General features: G+C 41.6%; 1 protein-coding gene across 1 annotated transcript in view; it reads right to left on the reverse strand.

Moving 5' to 3' along the window:
- Positions 1-23,852, reverse strand: part of LOC132777231 (sucrase-isomaltase, intestinal-like) — a 183,243-nt gene extending 159,391 nt beyond the window's left edge. Inside the window, exons 1-4 of the mRNA XM_067468804.1 lie at positions 23,800-23,852; positions 8,934-9,021; positions 7,159-7,261; positions 4,035-4,183 (exon numbers count right to left, since the gene is read on the reverse strand). Of these exons, the coding sequence (XP_067324905.1) occupies positions 4,035-4,183; positions 7,159-7,261; positions 8,934-9,021; positions 23,800-23,839 (380 nt within the window). The 5' untranslated portion in view covers positions 23,840-23,852. The remainder of the gene's footprint in view (positions 1-4,034; positions 4,184-7,158; positions 7,262-8,933; positions 9,022-23,799) is intronic.
- Between the last annotated feature and the right edge of the window lie 215 nt (positions 23,853-24,067).

Raw genomic sequence — 24,067 nt, forward strand, 5'->3', positions numbered from 1 at the left:
AATTCATGTTTTAAGTGCCTTTGTTTCATGGTTTTGATTCTTGGATTCTATGCTTTTATATTCATGCCTTGGATTCATGTTTCCTGATTTCTTGCATTTTATTTGGGAAGTTTTGGCTTTGTTTTTATGGACCTTGTTGGACTATTACCCTGGACTACTTTGTTCCTGCTTATCTTCCTACCTAATTGGACTTTCTTATTTCTATAAAGTGTTTTTTTTTACTTTACTGCTTTTTATTTATCTTCAATAAAAGGATTGTTTGCCATCCAATGGTGTGGTGTTTAAAGTCAGAGGGTTTTTCCTGTCCTGGAGTGCAACAGTTGCGACCTGACATGATGTGGAAAATGGGACCCATAGACACATAGCCTAACCATTTAGGTAAAAAGTGTAGGTGCAAATTGTACTCTTTTTTTTGGCACACGAAGCATTTAATCACATCAGTTACCCAACCTTGATTCTGACAGAAAAAAATGCAATAATAAATTAGGCATCTAATTTGCTAACTTTTCCTGGTTTTCATCACATACAGTCATCCCACTCATCCTAATGGCAGGGCTGACTCTCAGCTTAGTTGAACGGATGCCTCTCTATCCAAACTAACCAAATATGTGTCTGTCTAGCAATGCCATAAAAAAAAAATAACAAAGCTAGCAGACCAGATGGGATCCCTGTAGAACTCTTTAAAGAGGGAGGACCTTAGCTGACAGAACAACTCCACCAGCTCATAGAAAAAGTGTGGGTGACCAAGACAATCCCAGTAGATTTCAAGGATGCCACCATCATCATCCTATTCAAAAAGGGGAAAAGAACAGACTGTGGAAACTATCGAGGTATCTCCCTTCTAACCTCCGTTGGGAAAATCCTCGCAAGAATCCTTGCAAACCGCCTTCTACCCCTCTCAGAAGACACCCTCCCTGAATCCCAGAATGGCTTCTGCCCCTCCAGAGCAACAGTGGGCATGATCTTCACTGCATGACAGCTCCAAGAAAAATGCAGGAAACAAAATCAACCTCTGTACATGGCATTAATTGACCTTGCAAAGGCATTCATCTTAGTGAGTTGCAGTGCTCTCTGGACCATCCTCCATGATGACATGATGGCCCGACAACGCCGTCTTCCAAACATGACGGCCCGACAACGCCGTCTCCTGAACTCAAGAATGGAAAATTGAATGTTGGTGGGCAGGAAAAGAGATTTAAAGATGGGCTCAAAGCCAACCCTAAAAACTGTGGCATAGACACTGAGAACTGGGAAGCCCTGGCCTTTGAGCACTCCAGCTGGAGGTCAGCTGTGACCAGCAGTGCTGTCACAATTTGAAGAGACACGAATGGAGGGCGAAAGAGAGAAATGTGCCAAGAGGAAGGTGTGTCAAGCCAACCCCGACCTGGACCGGCTTCCACCTGGAAACCAATGCCCTCACTGTGGAAAAACATGCAGATCAAGCATAGGGCTCTACATACCCACCACCAACTCAGACAACGAGGGATCGACTAACTAACAACGATGTATGGTATGTGGAATTCCACCTCGCTCTCTGCTTCTGTCCAGATTCAACATTCATTCACTTTTCCACATTGTAATGTTTCATTAGTAATGTTGCTATAGGTAAACATATTAGCCAAGGCTGCCCTCTAGCATCTTCCACATTATGGATCACTGTCCTCTTCTTGACTGCATGCAACACTTCTGCACATACTCCTCACAACATTTACCATCCTCCAGGAAGACCATACAAACCCCAATGCCACTGTCACTAGACACTGGAGAACAATACCGAATCTCTTCCTTGATCATTAGTTGGTTAGTCATCCAATATGATAAGTCAATGATGCAGTGAATCTGTTCTGGTTTATAGACCAAATGTAGAAGATGACATCCCCAAAATAGGTTTAGCAGCTGAAATAAGTTATTTAGAATGTCAACTAAAACTCAGAATGATTTCCACAAACAGGTGATATAGAAGCCAGTCACCACCATCAAAATTGAATGCTACCCAGGGGGAGATCAACCCATTATGCAAAGTAAGCATTTGCAGTATAGTTGATTTTGCCCAAGGGCGCTCTTGAGGCGCTCTTGGGGGAAAATAGACCTTGACATATGCTTGTTGTAGTTACTGGGATGTATAGTTCACCTACAATCAAAGAGCATTCTGAATTCCACCAATGATGGAATTGAACCAAATATGGCACACAGAACTCCCATGATGAACAGAAAATATATATCAGTGATTGGTTGGGGGGGGGGGGGCGCCAAAATACTGTTTGCTCACCATTGAAAATTACCTAGGGACGCCTCTGATGCTACCATATTAGAGCTACTAGTGACCAACCCTGTAAACACATGTGATTACAAGGGTTGAATGAAAAGTAATGCCTCCACCTTCATTACTTGGGCTTTGGATGAGAATATTTTAATAAATCAAACTCAGAAATAATCCTAAGAACATGCTCTTTAACTACCACTATTCACTTTTCCACATAATCACCAGACAATTGGATACATTTCTGCCAATGATGAACAAGTTTTCTGAAGCTGTCATAGAATAAGTTGACACTCTCTTTCCGCAACCCATCATGCACAGATCTTCCGATAGCCAAGCAAAACAGTAATGTGACCCACACATTCTTGTGAAATGCCGATTATGCTTGAAATTTATCTCTGAGTGATATGATGATCATTCTGAATCAATCTGTCAAACTTTTGCTTGTGAAACTTGGTGGCTGCTATCACAGGACGTCCAACTCTTTGTTTGTCACGTACAGAAGCAGCCCTAGGTAATTTTCAACGGTAAGCAAACAGTATTTTGCCCCCCACCCCCCCACCAATCACTGATATATATTTTCTGTTTGTCGTGGGAGTTCTGTGTGCCATATTTGGTTCAATTCCATCACTGGTGGAGTTCAGAATGCTCTTTGATTGTAGGTGAACTATATATCCCAGTAACTACAACACGCATATGTCAAGGTCTATTTTCCCCCAAGAGCGTCTCAAGAGTGCCCCTGGGCAAAATCAACTATACTACAACTGCTTACTTTGCATAATGGGTTGAGCCACCCCTGGTCACGCAAGTCAGATGTTCCCACCTCAACATCTTTAAACCTACTCGCCCAACAATGCACACTACTCACATCAACACAATCACCATTAACAGCTTGCCATTCTCTGACGAATCTCCTTTGGGGTGACACCTTGTGCTGTAAAGAATTCAATGACTGCACATTACTTAAGTCGCATTGACCGACCATCTGTGCAGGATTCCATATTTTGCACTTTAACAACACAACCATTCAATGCTAAGGCTTCCCACCAAAATGGAACTGTAGAGGAGAGTCTACTGAACAAACCAGTACCTGCTTCATACCAATACTGCCATCTGTTGAGGTGTTACGAAGATGGAGGCATTACTTTTCATTCAACCCTCGTATGATATGCAAAGATTTAAATTCAGACCTTGTGTCTCTCCTAGGAAAAATACTTAAGTTTTGAGGAAACTTAGACATGTTGAAAATGAAGATTATGACAACTAGATTATGGCATTTGTCTAAGAAGGGATTCAGGAAGAGCATGCATTGAGTCTGTGACCCACGTTTGTCGTTTTGTGCCTTCAACTTATTACCAACTTATGGAGATTCTAAGGGGGGACCTATCATAGGGTTTATTTGTTTTCCTCTGAGGCTGAAAATAATTGTACAAGGACACCCATTGCCGTACAACGATTTGAAGACCAACCTCCAGAATTCAACACTTAAACCACTACACAACATAGATTCAGATATTCATTGCATATACCCATGGTGCTTATATTCCCAGAACTCTACTTTCAGGGGAGAAAGAATCATTTTTCCTTGTACTATTTCCTGTAACAAATGAGAACTTTTGCCGAGGACCGAAAGAATCATTTTTCTTCTCCTTTCATGCTGAACTAAACAGTAATGCATGAGAAATTGTGTTTGCCTCAGCTCCATCGCTTCTTTTTGTATATTAGGGAAAAAAACCATCCACCAACAGCCAAATGTAATATATTGTGTACTCACAGCACTGTTCCTGTGGCTTTTCTTATGATTTTAAATCGAGTAGATTCATCATTGACAAATTCAATGTCATAGTTAGTGTCGGCAGCAGTGACAGATGGGGATTCAATCTTGAGAGGAACTTCAAACCGTATGTTATTTGGATCAAAGATCTATTTGCAAACAAGTGAAAAATGAACAGTAAGTTTATCATAAGGACATAAAAATAAACACAGATGGATCACGCCAAGAGCTTTCCTGAAGGTCAGTCAACTATGGCTCTCCATATCTTATGGGCCTACAATTCCCACAATCTCACATAATTAACTGTGAATGGGATGGGAGTTGCAGTCTATACCTGGTACAACACCCTGTAGACCACAGTTACCAACTAGATGTTCATAGTGTGATAAATATGATGTGTGGATTGAATGAAATTGTATGAAGGGTGTGTTATTGGGGTCCGGCCAAGACTGAAGATACTATTCTGAGAATGAAGCCTGGAAAAATGCAAAAAGAGGTGAAGAATTCATGTGATTAAAAGTTGCTGATGAGAACTGCTGACATTGATGACTTGTTGAACTGTAGTTGAAAACAACATGTTTACAGAGTCAAAGACAACAACTCTATAAGTTAAGGAAGTCAACACAATGGTTCCTTGCGTTAAGAAAGAAAAGCAACTAGTTAAGAAAGAAAAGCCAACATCTGTCCAGAATTGGTGGAGTCATTATGTTTTAGCTTGAAAAACAATATGGTGGTCCACGTCTTAGGTACCTCAAGATTGGACTACTGTAATGCACTCTACGTAGGGCTACCCTTGAAGATGGTTCGGAAACTACAAGTGGTGCAAAGGTGAGCAACCAGATTGTTAACCAGAGCAAGTTACAGAAAGTGGTCAACCCTCCTGTTTAAACAGCTCCACTGGCTACCAATAAGTTTCTGGTCCCAATTCAAGGTGCAGGTTATTACATATAAAGCTCTAAACGGTTCAGGACCTGCCTATCTGCTTGACTGCCTCCTCCCCTATGAACCCATACAATCCTTAAGATCTTCCGGGGATGCTCTCTCTCGCTCCCGCCTCCGTCTCAAGCCCGGCTGGAGGGGATGAGAGAAAGGGCATTCTTGGTGGTGGCCCCCGTCTCTGGAATTCCCTCCACAGGGAGATTAAGATGACATCCTCCCTAGCCACATTCCGCAAGGAATTAAAGACATGGATGTTTTGTTGTGCTTTCAATTGACAACTCCTATGACATACAACTTGTGTTGTGACTTGAATCATCATTCAACTTGAATTCCTATATCACATTACTATTCAGATTTTGTAAGTTAAGTTAAACTGAATTGATTCTGATCCTGTTGAATTGCTCTGTTTTCATGATATTTCCTATGATATTATACGTTTTCATCCACCCTATTGAACCAATTGTCCTTTAATCAACTCGTATATTGACCTTCCTCCCCCCTTTTCAAAATTGTCTTTTGCTGTTTGATGCTTGTCTATTATAGTTATGCTGTTTTATGCTTTTTAAAATTGTAATTTGTTGTTGCTTTGCTTTTAATTGTAGGTTGCCTGGACTTGGCCCCATGTAAGCTGCCCCGAGTCCCTTCGGGAAGATGGAGACGAGGTAGAAAAATTAACTTCTTCTTCTGTGTCAGTCATTTACGACTTCTTGAACAAGAGCAGCAAGACATTTGCTATATAAGAGACTTTCTTATTTTCCAAAAGTGTGGCACACAGTAGGGTCTGGTCACCCGCCTCTTTCTCCAAGGAATGGAGAAAGGTGGTCTTCTACAGAATGGCAGGTTTGCAGAGAACACAATCTAGCCCACATTCTCCAGGAGCAGGAAGAAGAGATGGTAATGTATGCATGAAGAATGAATGAATGGTGTGTGAGTGCAGAGCAAAATGCAATAACCCCTTTGTTTGTGTAACAAAAGTAGCTATATAGAGTCTGTGTGCTGGCACGGCAGTGCCAGGAGATTTTAACCTCTTTTTCTTGCACTGCTAGTTTATATGAATTTATTTAAGCCACGCATTTTGCAATCAGATAGCTTCCCCAGGTTGCAGCCATAGGGCCAGCAACCTAGCAATCATCGTTAGAGTCTTTAGACCAGTGGTTCTCAACCTGGGGTCCCCAGATGTTTTTGGCCTTCAACTCCGAGAAATCCTAAACTGGCTGGGATTTCTGGGAGCTGTAGGCCAAAAACGTCTGGGGACCCCAGGTTGAAAACCACTGCTTTAGACCCACCCCTTTCCCCAGGGATTTGGAGGCAAAGGAGGACTTTGTTCAGTCTCACTGTTTGAAGCCTAACAGCAGGATGTGTGGGATTCTCTTTCCCACCTGCACAAAGGCTCCACTTCTCACAGCTCTGCCGGGGGGAGTAAAGGGATAGTTCCACAGCTTTTGCTGGGGGAATACAGCCAGCCTTTGCTGGGGCAACAGGACAGTTCCTACAGCCTTCGTGGAGTAAAACTAAAGGACACTTTTTGGCTTGGCAGATCTACAGCAACCATTGTTTGGTAAGTAGCTTGGAGCTGGGAGTAAGGGCCTCACGCCAGCAAGGTAAAGAAAGATTGCCCAGGGAGGGGTCAGAAGATTTCTCTAAGGAAGAAAGGAACAGTTTACCACCAGTTGCCTGCCCTTGATAGCAGATTGAGGAAGCTACTGTTTTCCAAGGTTACAAAGCATTTAATTCATTTGTTTGAAGATTTAAGCCCAAATAAAGAACCTTTTTGAACTTATTTTGAGCCTCAATAGAACTTTGTGTTGGGAAATCTAAGGGGCCCTTCAGCTGAGGCACCCCGGCGTCCCGTTGGGCATACAGAAGGCACGTCCTGTAAACAGACATTATTTCAGGCCCAGCGTGCAACAGCACAGTCTGTGTGTCTACCTTTTTCTCTGTAAAGTGCCTGATATACTCTGTCTTGCTGAAAATGGAATAAGAGAACCTTTTTAATGTTTAAAAAGTATTTGTGACAATAAGAACCTTCAAGCAGGTCTTAAGAGCCTAAGCATCTTCCCACTTGCATTGCCCAGCAACTGGTGTACAGAGATCTACTACCTCTAATATTGGAGATTATTCGCAGGCATCATAACTAGTTGGCAGGTCTGCTGCCTGGCTAGTTTTCCGTATTTCTTTCACTCACCTTAAACCTGAGTCTGTCTTCGGTTTGATATTCCACATGCATTTCAATATAGAAAAGGTCATTGCCATAGCGTGAAGCTGGTCCATGCCTTGAAAGACTCAGCCTGGGGGAAAAAACACAGTGTTGTTTATTTTCATGCCACACAGATTATAAAGTAAAATAAAAAGCAATGGATGCCAATTAGCTTCCGAGCACAATTCAAAGTGCTGGTGTTAACCTATAAAGCCCTAAACGACTCCGGCCCTGTTTACCTCTCTGAACATATTCTCCCCTATGAACCATCAAGATTATTAAGATCGTCTGGAGAGGCCCTGCTTTCGGTCCCACCGGCCTCCCAAGCGCGTCTGGTGGGGACGAGGGACAGGGCCTTCTCGGTGGTGGCCCCTCGACTTTGGAACTCTCTCCCACTGGAGATCAGAACCGCCCCTTCTATCCTGACATTTAGGAAACAGGTATTTATTTATTTATTTATTTATTTATCATGTCATCCGCAACCAGAACATTGTATTACAGAACAAAACAAACAAACAGGTGAAGACTTGGTTATGGAGACAGGCATTCGACGAGTGCGCCAACACCCTGAGATATGGATGGAGGATGATGAGCAACGATTTTAGTGTGACGACTGACCATTATAGTTATTGATTGTAATTGCTGTTTTAATGTTTTACTGTAATATGTATTATGATGTTTTATTGATTGTATGTGATATTATGGTTGGAAACCGGTCTGAGTCCCTCAAGAGAGGTGAGAAGGTCGGTATACAAAACTTGTAAATAAATAAATAAATTAATAAATTAATAATAATAATAATAATAATAATAATGGAATGGAACTATGGAGATCAATAAAAGTTGCCTATCTTAAAGTTGTCCTTTCTTGCCAAGATCACTTGCTGCTTCATTGTCTGAATAATATAATTTTTAGAATTAAAAAAGGTGATTTTAGAATTAAAATAGAAACATTATTTCATGTTGTAGGCAATAATTTGCATTAGACGGGTTTGTGAAGATGTATGTGTCAGAACTGGGAAGCGTTATAGGTTTGTGATGAATTGATATAGTCGATACAGCTTATAAATATAGTTTAATGTCTGAATTATAATTACATTTAGATTTTTATCTGACTATGAGATATTTATTGAAAAACTCTAGCAAACGTGCTGTAGGAGGTCGCACAAAAACAAAGTTTGTGCAGTTTAATAAACTTTCCCCATGTTTTCATGATAGAACCAATTAGGAAATGACATTTATAACCTAGGAGCAAAAATCATGTTATATAACTTATTCTGAGTTGTTGTAGGTTTTTTCGGGCTATATGGCCATGGTCTAGAGGCATTCTCTCCTGACGTTTCGCCTGCATCTATGGCAAGCATCCTCAGAGGTAGTGAACTTATTCTGAACTTCTGAAAATGATGTTTGGGCCGATTGCCATTTTAAAAATTCAATTCCATCTCCAAAAGCATTGCTGGCTGGTAGTTACAATGTCAGTAGATAGTGAATCTACTCTGGCTTTTAGTTGAATTTTTAAAGCAGGGATAGAGCCCAGAACCATGTATAAATCTGTTAAGGTTCAGATTAAAAGCCAGAGTGGATTTGCCATTTGTTGACATGGGAGTCACCTGGGGAATTGTCCTCTTTCACTATCCAGCACATAAGAAAAATGGGAGACCGAAAAGAAGTATTGAGGTCACAAAGCTGGTTGGCATCTAAGAGTGGATAAAATATTGAATCAGCAAAGAACAAGGATGGGAAAGAATAACAAATGTTATTTACCTCCAGCCCTTTGCTGTCTTCTCTGGTTGCCCTGTCAAGGAGTAACCATATCGGCCGTCACTGCTTGCAGTGCAAACGTGGACTAAAACTAAGGGAAGGAAAACAAGGAAAGAAAGAAAGAAAGAAAGAAAGAAAGAAAGAAAGAAAGAAAGAAAGAATCAGTGCAATGCAATGCATGGGATTGAACAACAAGTCCCTAACTTTGACCAAATCAGTACATAATGTCTTTCGATGCACTTTATCTCATCCTTCAGTGAATTGAATCCCATTGTTTGTCCCATCCGAACTTCCCATCAGATACATTACCCTACTCATCCATCTCACCCAGGGTTTTAAAATCCTATCTGTTTATTTGGCCCTGCCCACTTGGCTCAATGTCTTGTTTTTTATCATCTCATCTCATCTTTAATTACTTATTAATCACCCTCCATCCGAGATGCTCCAGGCGATTTACACTGCAGAAATTACACAGGATAAAACACATACATACAAATATTAAAATTAACATGAGTCAAATGCTCCAGTAAAAAGCCAGGTCTTAAGCTCCAGGACAAAACACCTCAAGTCGCACATGGCTCTCAAATAGGGAGGCAGGGAATTCCACAAGGCAGGGGCAGAAATAGAGAAGGCCCTGCATCTGGTGCTTTCCAAGTGCACTTCCCTAGGACCCGGTATATAGAGCAAATCACGTTGGGATGGTCGTGGCGACCTCTGATGATGGTAGAAGGAGAGACGGTCTCTAAGTTACAATGGACCCTGGCCATATAAAGTTTTAAAGGTCAGGACCAGCATCTTATACAAACCACGATACTCAATTGGGAGCCAGTGTAGATGTCACAGACCTGGTGTTATATGGCATTTCATGGGCGTTTTTGTGAGTAACCTGGCTGGACAATACGGAGCTTTTGGGTCGTAGAAATAGGAAGGCCAACATACAAGGCGTTACAATAGTCCAGCCTAGATGTGACCGTGGCATGGATGACTGTTGCCAGAGCCTCATCCGACAGGTAAGGTGCCAGTTGCCTCACTTGTCATAGATGGAAAAAGGCCTGTTTGCTGTCAGCAGCAACCTGAGCCTCCATTGTCAGCTGTGAATCCAAAACGACACCTAGGCTCTTAACGGTAGGCGATGGAGATAGAGCAGCACCATCAAAGGTAGGTAACGGATGGGTCGGACCTATTGGGTGGCCATGCCACAGGATCTCAGTCTTCGCCGGATTCACCTTTATGTTATACTCTGTGTTTATTTTGTATTATCCTTTTGATTTATTTTATTGTATTTTTATTTTATGTATTATCTTTTTGCTCTGTCATAATTCGTTGGGCTTGGCCTCATGTTAGCCATCCCGAGTCCTCCTTGGGGAGATGAAGAAGAGAAGTAGAAGAACTTTATTTTTCTACCCTGCTTCCATCTCCCCGAGGGGACTCGGGCGGCTCACATGGGACCAAATCCAAAACAACATACAGTTAAACAGAATATTAAAATATTAAAATAGCATAAAACAACATAAACAAGAAAAGCAAACATCATAAGCAACAACATAACTCATTTTTTGGGGGGAAGGGGCCAATATGCAAGACTAGTTAAAGAATAAGGTGGCCAATAAGGTGGGTAGTACCAAATAGTAGCATAGGAACGGTAACATAGAAATAGTGCAATTTAACAGGATCAATTCAACTTAGCTTAAGAATGTAGTAATAAATATAGGAATTTGGATTCAGATCATGATTCAAATCATCTGACACAGGAGTGGTCAATCGAATGCACAATGAAACATCCACGTCTAATTCCTTATGGAATGTGGATAGGAAGGGTGTTAGCCTGATCTCCCTGGGAAGGGAGTTCCAGAGATAAGGGGCCACCTCCAAGAATGCCCTCTCTCTCATTCCCTCCAACCACGTCTAAGACAGAGGTGGGAGTGAGAGAAGAGCATCCCCGGAAGATCTTAATGACTGTGTGGACTTGTAGGGGAGGATATGGCCATGAAGATAGTCAGGTCCTGAACCGTTTAGAGTTTTATAGGTAATAACCTGCACCTTGAATTGGGACCAGAAACTTATTGGTAGCCAATGGAGCTGTTTGAGCAGGGGGTTGACCGCTCCCTGTAACTAGCTCCAGTTAACAGTTTGGCCTCCGATCTTTGCACCAGCTATAGTTTCCAAACCATTTTCAAGGGCAGCCCTACATAGAATGCATTACAGTAGTCCACCATGGTCAAGTCAGATTTCTCGAGGTATGGTCACAGCTGGTGCACAAGCTTTAACTGTGCAAAGGTCCTCCCGGCCACCGCTGACACCTGAGCATCAAACGTCAGCACTGAGTCCAGGAGGACCCCCAAACTCGGACCTGTGTCTTCAGGGGGAGTGTAACCCCATCAAACACAGGTTGCCACCCTATACTCCATTCGGCCGAGCGACTGACCTGGAGGACCTTTGTCTTGTCAGGATTCAGTTTCAGTTGGAGGCGGAATATAAATAAATAAATTATTATTATTATTATTATTATTATTATTATTATTATTATTGGTAGAAAATACACATGCTGCCATTCAGCTCACAGCCAAATATGCAGTTAAGCTTTTTTTGGAGCTTTTATAATGTTACTTTTGGGACTTACAACTGCCAGAATGCCCCAGCTAGTGGCCTGGGGGGTTCTAGTAGTTGTAGCCCCTAAAGTAATGCTATTACCAAGCTCTGCTGTACTCCCATTTCAAATGTCAAAGGGAACACATTCAGTTACTCCATTCAGAGTCCAGAAATACATCTAGTTCTTAAAGATCTAGTGTGAAACATTACAGGTGACAGACCTGTTACAGTAAGTCGTAGTAGGATCAAGTGTGTGTTAAAGAAAAACCTTATGATTTTTTCTTTGTTTTTTGTTTTTTTTTTGGGGGGGGGCGACAAAAAACTAAAATATACTGTCACCACTGAAATACGAGAAAATTGGTATAAAATGCAATTCAGATGGTACTATACCCCAGAAAAATCAGCTAAATTTAATAAACACATGTCAAATAGGTGTTGGAAATGCAAAAAAGAAATTGGCACCTTCTTCAACTAATGGTGGTCTTGTAAAAAGTTTAAAAGGTACTGGAAGGTAATACACATAGCATGCCAAAGAATACTAAAAAAAAACCAAACCTCCCTATCACTCCGGAGAGCTTCCTTTTAGGCATAACAAGTGGAAAATTAGATATGAATGAAGACAGAATGCTATTTCTTATGAGTACAGCAGCAAGACAAACTCTAGCTAAAAAGTGGAAACAAAAAGAAACACTGACTACAGAGGAATGGATCCTTAAAGTATTTGATACGATACAAATGGATTGCCTGTCCCAGAGACTAAATGATATGTGACAGAAAACTGATTGGTCAGGATTCGAAAATTTTATTCAAAACAGCAAAATAACATTGCTTACTGAACTATCTGATGTGTAGAAAACATCAACAGATGAAACCAAACTGATTGAAATACCAAGAACAGAATATAGATCAAGATGTTCATCCTCCAGAAGACAAAAAGAAATCTACACCCCTTTTTTTCTTTCTTCCCCCCTTTCTCACCCTTTATCACAATTGCTACCCCCACACTTTAACTGTAAACAATGTTTAAAATGCACTATATATATATGAAGAAAAACCTTATGATGTTAATCATTATGTACAGCTGGTAATGTAGATCAGCCAGTATGTTTGGACCACACCTGGTGGGATATAACTGTATGGATTTTAGAATACAGTTTGGAGAAGAAATACGCTACTCTGAGGAGAAGCAATATGCTGTAATGCTGCTATGCTCTAACAGAGATGCTCTTTGCTATGGAGGAATAGCTGTTTACTCAATGTTTATGTTTTGCTCTCTCATTTGAACGAAGATGAAGAAGCCTTATTCTGTGTTACTTACAAGGACTATGTAAGTTTGTTGCACTGTTTGATTTTGTATGCAACATTGCAAGTTTATGCCTCTGCTGATAAGTGTAAAGTTTTCCTGTTCCTTTTTCCTCCTGTTTGTGTGTCTTTTGGATGGAACTTGGCTAAAACACGCTTTGTGCAACAAGACCTTACCTAGGCCTGTCTTCCCTCTCCTCTGACGTCATTGACACCAGAAAGTGAATTCTAAGCATTGTCTCTTCATACTTTTAAAAATGCAGGATGTGGGATTTTGCTCAAGAATCAATTACATACGGCGGAGCATACAAGATTAGTGCCTTCATAGGATGGTAATGTGCAGTTATTAGTATGAAACATTATAAAGCTAAATGAAATTCCGCTGCACAAAGCATGGCTATTTTTGGCTGTGCCTCTGGAAATATTAATTGCAACCCCATTACTGAGAATTTAATGTAATTATCATCATTTAATTCAACGGTATATCATGCAAGCAACACTCTTTTATCTTGGAAAGCAACCTTGTCAATTTTGCATAAAGATTAACTCTAATAATAAACCAGAACCTGGAAGAAATGCATAACAATGACACAGTTAAGTACCACAATATGCATGGGAGTTGCTTTCCAAGAGAAGTAGAATGCATTGGGATACTTTCTCTTCCTCTCTGTTTTTTAATGAGTAATGTATTTTAGCTATTTTCAAAGTTCTTAAGAGCATCGTAAGGAATTTTGACAGAATTTGTATGCCATGCACACACACAGAGCCTTTATTGGCACACAACACAGGCAAATAATAATAATAATAATAATAATAATAATAATAATAATCTTATATAAAAATGTAATGTTCGTTTGTGATACCATCAGAACTCAAAAACCACTGGGGGAATTGACACAAAATTTGGACACAAGACACCTAACAACCCAATGTATGTCCTCCACTCAAAAAATTGATTTTGTCATTTGAGAATTGTTGTTACTGGGATTTATAGTTCACCTACAATCAAAGAGCATTCTGAACTCCACCAATGATCGAATTGGGCCATACTTAGCACACAGGGCTCCCATGACCAACAGAAAAAACTGGAAGGGTTTGGTGGACATTGACCTTGAGTTTGGGAATTGTAGTTCACCTACATCCAGAGAGCACTGTGGACTCAAACAATGATGGATCTGGACCAAACTTGGCACGGATATTCCATATGCCCAAATATGAATACAGATGGAGTTTAAGGGGAATAGACCTAGACATTTGGGAGTTGTAGTTGCTGGGATTTATAGTTCACCTACCATCAAAGAGCATTCTGAACTCCACCAATGATGGAATTGAACCAAAACATGGCATACAGGACTTCCATGACCAACAGAACACACTGGAAGGGTTTGGTGGGCACTGACCTTGAGTTTGGGAGTTGTAGTTCACCTACATCCAGAGAACACTGTGAACTCAAACAATGATGGATCTGGACCAAACTTGACACAAATATTCCATATGCCCAAATATGAACACAGATGAAGTTTGGAGGAAATAGACCTTGACATTTGGAATTTGTAGTTACTGAGATTTATAGTTCACTACAATTAAAGAGCATTCTGAAACCCACAAACGACAGAAATGGGGCAAACTTCCCACACAGAACCCCCATGACCAACAGAAAATACTCAAGGCCATCCAGTCCAACACCCTTCAACAGGGCAAGAAAACGTAATCAAAGCCCTCCTGACAAAGATCCATCAAGCTATAGATATAGATAGATTGATATGATTCATGCACATGGAGATATAGTATCCTAGATTTGAAAGGGACCCCTAAAGAAGGGCAATAACATGTTGCATGTTCCAGAGTAGGCAAACCAGACACTCTCCACATCAACACTGACAAAGAAATAGCAAGAAATATTTTTTACCCACAAGCATAAAGAAATTACATATATTAGAATTGAACACTTTCTCATTACTTTATTTTCCAGATCACCAGACTGGGCCACAGCAACGCGTGGCAGGGGACAGCTAGTAATAATAATAATAATAATAATAATAATAATAATAATAATAATCTTTATTTATACCCCACCACCATCTCCCCGATGGGGACTCAGAGTGGCTTACATGAGGCCAAGCCCAAACAACAAATCATAATAAAGAAAAAACCAAAACACAAACCAAAGACATGAACAATAAACAATAGCATCATATTAACAAAAACATATACAACAAGATGTCACAGATAAAAAGGAAAGCATAATTAAGAGTTACTAATCTCAAGAATAAAATTTGCAACAGTCTCACAAAAGAATGCATCAGAGTCATTCAGAAGCTACAGAATATTATAACACTCGCCACTGAGAGCACTGTGAGAAAAATAGAATTCCTGTATTTCATCTGTATATTATCATATTTAGGGCATACAAACAAAGAATGGTGAAGTATTTCAACGGAAATGATGTCACAAGAACAACCCCTTTTTGTATCCCCCTTCCAAAACAGCTAATGGTAACACATAACATCTTGCAATGACCAAAGCTCTCCTTGGAGTGGGATTAATAAAAATGCAGAGAACTGCCATGACTGTTACGCAGCGACGTGTTTTGCACAGCATCCCAGCACCCAAAGTCCAAATGCAAAAGACTCACAGACTGGAGTAAAAGTGAACAGAACAATCTTTACTCTTTACTCAGCAGAGATGAAACAGAAACTTGGTAATGTTGCATACAAAAAATCAAGCAGTGCAACAATCTTACACAGTCTTTGTAAGAAACAGAAAATAAGGCATCTTCACCTTACAGCAAATGAGAGATCAAAATAAACCTTGAAGTAAATAGCTATTTCACCATAGCTTCTCCTTCAGAGCAGCTTCTCCAAACTGCTCCCCAGAGCAAAGCTTTTGTCCATGGGTCTCCTCAGAGAAAAGGCTCTCCAGAATCTCTCCTTCAGCATCTCATGCTGGTACTCCAGAATGTATTCAAGAAAACTCAAAAAGATATAGCCCCTTGGGCTATACCCAAGTTTGCTAGTTGACCTTCTTTGCCTTCAACACACATATACTTGGTCCTGCAAGGATTTATTGTAACAATGACTCCATGCTCGCATGGAATCAATGATGTGGTAGGGGAACAAGTCGCATTTGCTACAAGAGTCAGATTATGAAAGTCAAGATCCAAAAGTCTGCTCTTGACACTTTTTATGCAATTCTCTCATAAACTTTCTTCAGTTTTTGAAAAATGAGTGAACATTATACATATTGCCAGAGAAGAGGAGAGAAGTGATGAAGCAGAACCATGGCAAATCTCAATTTGGAACTGTTATTCTCAACCTGCTATTTTCCTGCTATAGGTTGGATTACAATGGTCATCAAACATATTGTGGGATTTTTCTGCACCTAGAAAGTGTGTGAATCAGTCTGCATAATGGCAGTATAGTTGGTATACTAGTTTGAGTGTTGGACTGGGATTCTGGGAGACCACAATTCAAATTTCCACTCAGCCATGGTGACCTTGGGCAAGTCACTCTCTCTCAGCCTCACAGGAAGGCAATAACAAATCTCATCTGAATAAATCTTGCCAGGCCCGTAGCCAGGATTTCGATTGGGGGGGGGGCTGAATTTTTTTGGGGGGGGTGCGGGGGGGGGGGGGTGAGTTTTGGGGGGGCTGAGTCTGAGTGAAAGAGGGTCTACCCTAGCAAACCTTTTGTATCATTACCCCAATACCCCCATGCATATGGGATATATTGAGTATGGTGATCAGATCATGGTATGAATAAACATAACAGTTTAAATAATGCACCAATAAGGCCTTTTCGCGAACCACCATGAGAATTTCGGGGGGGGGGGGCTGAAGCCCCTCAAGCCTCCCCCCCCCCCCCCCCCCCGCCTACATGCCTGAATCTTGCCAAGAATACTCTGTGATTGAAGTCACCATAAACTGGAGTCAACTTGAAGGAACATAACAACAACTAAGGAAGTGTCATGTTTGGGAAAGGGCATTTTTAAAACCTCATCCACATGTTTCTAGGAGACAATGTCTTCAGTACTATGCACTCTTTTCCCAGTTAAACCCATAGTTTCTAATGGTAACATTATCAACAAGCAGTCACTATCATGCTGATATTTCCCTATCTAATGTTAACCTGAACTGCTTAGATTTTCATGCTCAGCAATGGATAATTAGTAGATGTTCCTTCTACTAATATTCCAGTTCCTTGCAATGAGCTGGTATAGAAGGTTTGAGTATCAAGCAACAGCCACACTGATTTACAGCGAAGAGTCATTTCTGATCTTAACAACCATGAACTCAATAGCTTGGAAATTACAATACTAGATCAACTTTTATGGAATGTGCCTTCTATAGATTTATTACAAACACAGCCTTGCACCAGTTTAATCTAGGAAGTAAATAAGAGAGGTGCCAGTTGTGAACTGAATGCTAGCTTGGAGGCAAAGGAGCCAAGTGACTCAGGAGGAACAGTAGCACAAATCACTCAAATACTGTATTTCGGCCATGACACTGAAGCCAAATCCAGCAACCAGGGACCTTCAAAGCCAGAAAAGTGCAAGCAAGAAACAGGGCCGAGGAGTTTTAGAGCTCACTAAGGATTCAACAAGCAACTCAACCCTTGAAACAAAGCACCTGTCCAAGGTACTGAAGAATGTAATCTACTATCCCTGGTTCAGGAGTGCAATTGTTAGTTTAAGACTGGAGCTTGAAAGATTGTTTCTAATCTTTCTTTAGAAAGTGTGACACATTGTTCACTACTTTATGAATAACACATTACATTTAATTCATTTGCATTATGTATGTGTGTGTTTTATAATCTTGAAAAGTATAAAAAATGAGCAAAAATTATTTATTTAGTTAGTTACTATATTTGTGGAGCCCCCGGTGGCGCAGTGGGTTAAAGCGCTGGGCTGCTGAGCTTGTTGATCGAAAGGTCGCAGGTTCGATTCCGGGAAGCAGCGTGAGCTTCTGCTGTCAGCCCTAGCTTCTGCCAACCTAGCAGTTCGAAAACATGCAAATGTGAGTAGATCAATAGGTACCGCTCCGGCGGGAAGGTAACGGCGCTCCATGCAGTCATGCCAGCCACATGACCTTGGAGGTGTCTACGGACAACGCTGGCTCTTCGGTTTAGAAATGGGGATGAGCACCACACCCCAGAGTCAGACATGACTGGACTTAATGTCAGGGGACTACCTTTACCTTTTTTACTATATTTGTATACCATCCCTCTCAGCCTGCAGGCGACTAGTTGGTACCAAGACCATAAAATACAATATCAATACAAAAAAACCATCAAATAATAAAACCATAACAAAATCAGTAAAAACATTAACATTAGAGTCTCCTATTAAAGACCATCCAACCATTCCACTTTCCTATGTCTGTTACATTGTATTTGGAAATGCCTGCTCAAAGAGCCAAGTCTTGACTCTCTTTTGAAAAGTTAGAAGGGAGGGGGCCAATCTAATATCCTTAGGGAAGGCGTTCCATAGCCGAGGGGCCACCACTGAGAAGGCCCTGTCTCTTGTCCCTGCCAGTCATACTTGTGATGAAGGTGGGATCGAGAGCAGGGCCTCCCCAGATGACGTTAAAGTCCTGGAGGGTTCATTAGAGGAGATATGTTCGGACAGGTAAGTTGGGCCAGAACCGTTTAGGGCTTTATAGGCATCTATATGGCAAACATTCAATGCCGGTACACAAATTCACATACAATACATAAACATTAAACACATTTATCAAAATATTAAAATACACCATTTAAAACCGTCGTAGTCGTCTGTGTAAAATCTAATTGGCCTGGTCATCTTTCCTGTTGCCACTTTATTGCCCTGTCCTGAAAGCTTGGTCTCACAGCCAAGTTTTTACCATCCTTCAGAAGGACAAGAGGGAGGGGGTCAATCTGATTTCACCAGGAAGGGAGTTCCATAGCCGAGGGGCAATCACCGAGAAGGCCCTGTCTCTCGTTCCCACCAATTGCGCCTGTGACAATGGCGGGACGGAGAGCAGGGCCTTCCCGGAGGATTGTAATCTCTGTGATGGTTTGTAGGGGGAGATGCGTTCTGACAGGTAAATTGGGTCGGGGCCATTTAGGGCTTTATAGGCCAAAGCCAGCACTTTGAATTGTGCCTGGTAGCAAACTGGCAGCCAGTGGAGCTGACTTAACATGGGAGTTGTATGCTATTTGAAGCTTCTGAGCAGTCTTCAAAGGAAACTCCACGTAGAGTGCTTTGCAGTAGTCTATCCTACTGGAGCATGGACCACCATGGCCAAGTCTGACTTCCCAAGGTACGGGCGCAGTTGAAGCACATTGCCCTCCTCTGGACACCTTTCAGCATGTCTATATCTCTTTTAAACTGGCATGTCCAGAACTGGACACAGTATCCCAGATGAGGCCTGACCAAAGCAGAATAACATGATACTATTACTTCCCTCGATCTAGGTACTGTACTCCTCTGCATGCAGCCTAGACTCTCAATGGCTTTTAAAGCTATGACTCATCTTCAGCTTGCGATCGACTGCAACTCCTAGATCTCAGTTGCTTTTCAAATGTCAACACTGCTCATGACATTTTCAACTTTAAAACATAGGCAGCAGCCTATGCTTTGGAATATAAAAAGCTACAAAGATTCTTGGTAAGCACATTCTGCAAAATGCTGTGCTGTTCTTTTGATAAGTGCACTTCAGCAGCAACCCAGTTTGATTTGAGGCGTATTCTGTGGCATATTTAGCATAATGGTTAATTTCAGCGTGCTGCTCAGAATGCTGCTCATTGTATCCCTCTTTGCAAACAAAAACAATGTGCTCCGAATGAGCGAGATCATTTCCCATATTGTTTTTCCTCAGCTTACAAAACTCAAAGAAAAAACACACATGCAATCCCACACAATCTCCGTTCCGAGAGAAAACATCAATTGAGCTGTTTAATTCTAGATCTGAAGTAACACAGAGGTATCCAGAATTGGGAGCGGAGGGGAGGAGGGAGCCAAAGGAACAAATATAATTTCTTGGTTGGAATTAACAAAAGCTTCTGCTGCCCACTAGTGGATCAAAACAATGCTCTTTGAGAAAAGCAGCTATTGGCCTTAATGTGGCTGGATTAATAACAGCAGCCATTCTTACATTTGTTGAGAGCCATGTCCAATTCAGTAGATGTAAAGGGCTCATGAAGGTTGTTGTTCTCAATCTCTTGCTGTCCGGCTATTGGTTTCTTTCCTACATTGGTGGCAAGGCTGAGTATGCATGCCCAGTGTGGAACACATCTCACCACACTAAAACAGTAGATGTGGCTCTTAATGAGACATGCCGCATTATCACAGGGTGTCTGCGCCCCACACCACTGGAGAAATTACACTGCTTAGCCGGTATTGCACCACCTGACATCCGCCGGGAAGTAGCAGCCAATAGTGAAAGGACCAAGGCAGAGACATCTCCAGCTCATCCCCTGTTTGGGTATCAGCCAGCACGTCAACGACTTAAATCAAGACATAGTTTTCTTAGATCTACAGAGACACTCGCTGGAACACCCCAGCAAGCGAGAGTCCAAAAGTGGCAGGCCCAAACCCAGCACCTCAATCCGTGGGTGATACCAGATGAGAGACTCCCCCCTGGGCACACAGAAGACTGGGCGACTTGGAAGGCGCTGAACAGACTGCGCTCTGGCACCACGAGATGCAGAGCCAACCTTCAGAAATGGGGCTACAGGGTGGAATCCTCGGCATGCGAGTGCGGAGAAGAACAAACCACTGACCACCTGCTGCAATGCACCCTGAGCCCTGCCACATGCACAATGGAAGACCTTCTTGCGGCAACCCCAGAGGCACTCCAAGTGGCCAGATACTGGTCAAAGGACATTTAACCAAATACCAAATTTGCAAAATCTGTGTGTTTTTTTCCCTTTTTCTTTTTAATCTGTGTGTTTGTTTTGCTCTGTTAAAATTGTAATACAATGATTGCTGATGACACGATAAATAAATAAATAAATAAATAACAGCAGCAACAGCAACAGCAGGAAAAACTCAGCTGTTATCAGGACCTCAAAATCAAACTGCAAAGGCTCTGGCATAAACCAGTACAGGTGGTCCCAGTGGTCATTGGCACACTGGGTGCCGTGCCAAAAGATCTCAGCCAGCATTTGGAAACAATAAACATCAACAAAATCACGATCTGTCAACTGCAAAAGGCCACCTTACTTGGATCTGCGCACATCATTTAAAAATACATCACATAGTCCTAGACACTTGAGAAGACCTCACTACCTCTGAGGATGCTTGCCATAGATGCAGGCGAAACATCAGGAGAAAAATTGCCTCCAGAACATGGCCATATAGCCCGGAAAAACCTACAACAACCCAGTGATTCTGGCCATGAAAGCCTTCGACAATACACTTGAGAAGTGTTCGACTTGTGATTTTGTGATACGAAATCCAGCATATAGATCTCATTTGCTGTGACATACTGTGTTTTTGTGTCATAATAATAATAATAATAATAATAATAATAATAATAATAATAATTCTGCAAGTGCAACAAACGGTAGAAGAAGAGAAACATACACTGGCAGATTATATGAAAGGCAGTCAAGAACCAACATTGGGGGAAGTCAATAGTAGTAAACTGCTTCAAGTGCAAAAGACAAAGACTGAATACCGTAAAACACAATCCAGAGCAGAAGAGAAAACTGGCGAAAGAAGGCTCTCCATTGACAGTTCCTGGGAAAAATTGAAAGCCAAATTGACAAAGAAAAAACATGGCTGTGGCTCACAAATTGAACTTTGAAAAAGGAGACAGAGGGCCTGATTCTGGCAGCCCAAGAACAAGCCATATGAACCAATGCCATCAAAGCCAGAATTGAAAAGTCGGCGACAGATCCCAAATGTAGACTCTGCAAGGAAGCAGATGAAACAATAAATCACATCCTCAGCAGCTGCAAGAAGATCGTGCGGACAGACTACAAGCAGAGGCATAACACTGTTGCTCAGATGATTCATTGGAACCTGTGCCATAAATACCATCTGCCTGCGACAAATAACTGCTGGGAGCACAAGCTGGAAAAAGTTACAGAGAATGAGGCTACAAAGTGGAATCCATGACATGTGAGTGTTGAGAAGAGCAAACCACAGACCACCTACTGCAATGCAACCTGAGCCCTGCCACACGCACAATGGAGGACCTTCTTGCAGCAATGCCAGAGGCACTCCAAGTGGCCAGCTACTGGTCAAAGAACATTTAATAGAATACTAAGTCTTCAAACTTTTAATGCAATACAACTGTTTTTGTTTGCTCCTGTCACAATAAATAAATAACTGAAATATATGGCAGTGTGGACTCAGATAATCCAGTTCAAAGCAAGGCCTGGAGAACAAGCCCTATGAGGAGCAGCTTAAAGAGCTGAGCATGTTTAGCCTGAAGAAGAGAAGACAGAGAGGAGACATGATAACAATGTATAAATACATGAGAGGAAGGCATAGGGAGGAGGGAGCAAGCTTGTTTTTCTGCTGCCCTGGAGACTAGGATGCGGAACAATGAAAGGAGATTCCATCTGAACATTGGGAGGAACTTCCTGACTGCGAGAGCCGTTCAGCAGTGGAACTCTCTGCCCTTGGAGTGTGGTGGAGGCTCCTTCTTTGGAAACTTTTAAACAGAGGCTGTATGGCCATCTGTTGGAGGTGCTTTGAATGCAATTTTCCTGCTTCTTGGCAGGGGGTTGGACTGGATGGCCCATGAGGACTCTTCCAACTTTATGATTCTATGATTATATATATCAAAATAAAAAATTGTATATTTTTATTGTGTCAGAAGCAATTTGAGAAACTGCAAGTTGCTTCTACTGTGAAAGAATTGGCTATCTGCAGAGAAATTGCCCAGGGAACTCCCAGTTGTGTTACCATCCTGTGGGAAGCTTCTATCATGTCCCCATATGGGAAGCTGGCGCTGACAGATGGGAGCTCATCTCGTCTTGCAGATTCAAACTGCTGACCTTCAGGTCAGCAGTTCTACCAGCACAGGGGTTTAACCTATTGCACCACCACGGCTCCATATTATAGCTAATGCTGGATTGTAACTTGCAATGGCTACAGGTGTTTGCAAGGAAAGCTTACAGCTGCAATGCAACATCATCTGGGGAAACAACACCCATACCTTGGGAAAATTCCTTTTTGGACTCCCATAGCCAACCAGGCGAGTCTCACTAGGTATGCTGTATGGTACATTCTGGGAGTCGTAGTCCAACTTTTTCCAAGCTCAGATTCTAGCCTAGTATTATTCATTGGTGTAAACTGGCAGAAACTCTTCAGGGGACCCTATAGAAGACTTCCAGGTTGTCAACAACCAGATCTTTTAAACTGTCTGATACTAGGGACTGTCTGATTCTAGGATACTAGGTTTAACTGCAATGTAGTTACAGTTATACAGTTACAGTTATACCACAAAACTGTCTGATACTAGGGAATAAAACTGGGATTTTTCCACTCATCAATGGTCAGTTCCCAGTAGTCTTCTACACAATTGTGGTTACACCTGTAGTTAAGAAGTTGCAGCTGTAAAATTAACCCATGTGCCCACAAGTATTGGTAGCTTGATACCTCCAGATGCTTTAGATTATAGTACTCATAAACCCTAGTCAACCAGGGCAATTAGTGGTGAGTGTGGGAGATGCAGTCTAAAACATCTACAGAGTAACAGGCTATCCCAGCTGCCATTCTTACACCCAGGGCCCTTCCACATAGCCCTATATCCCTGGATACCAAGGCAGAAAATCCCACAATATCTGCTTTGAACTGGGTTATCTGAGTCCACACTCAGATAATGTGGCACTCCAAGAGGCCAGATACTGGTCAAAGGACATTTAATCAACTACCAAGTTTGCAAAATTTGTGTTTTTTTATCTGCTTGTTTGTTTTGTTCTGTTAGAAATGTAATACAATGGTATGGTTGCCGATGACACGATAAATAAATAAGTGGCTTCCCGTGTATTTGAATTCTTACCTGCAAGAGCAAGAAAGTGAAGCATCTTCTTCCCCTTCATGATTGCGTAGATATAACCCAAGCACATCACCTACTGGCCTTTATAAACTAGAGCATCCAGGCCATGACCATGGACTTATCCACAAACTGACACTTTGCAAATAGTGGCAAGTCTTATCAACAAAGGAAGGACCTTCATTGCAGCTGGAAGAGATTACCAGTTGTGACTATTTTTGTAAAACACCTGGATGTGTTCATTAAGGAAAAGCAGAAGTGCGTCTTCACATCA

Source organism: Anolis sagrei, chromosome 5, assembly GCF_037176765.1.
Source record: "Anolis sagrei isolate rAnoSag1 chromosome 5, rAnoSag1.mat, whole genome shotgun sequence".
Taxonomy (NCBI): Eukaryota; Metazoa; Chordata; class Lepidosauria; order Squamata; family Dactyloidae; genus Anolis; species Anolis sagrei.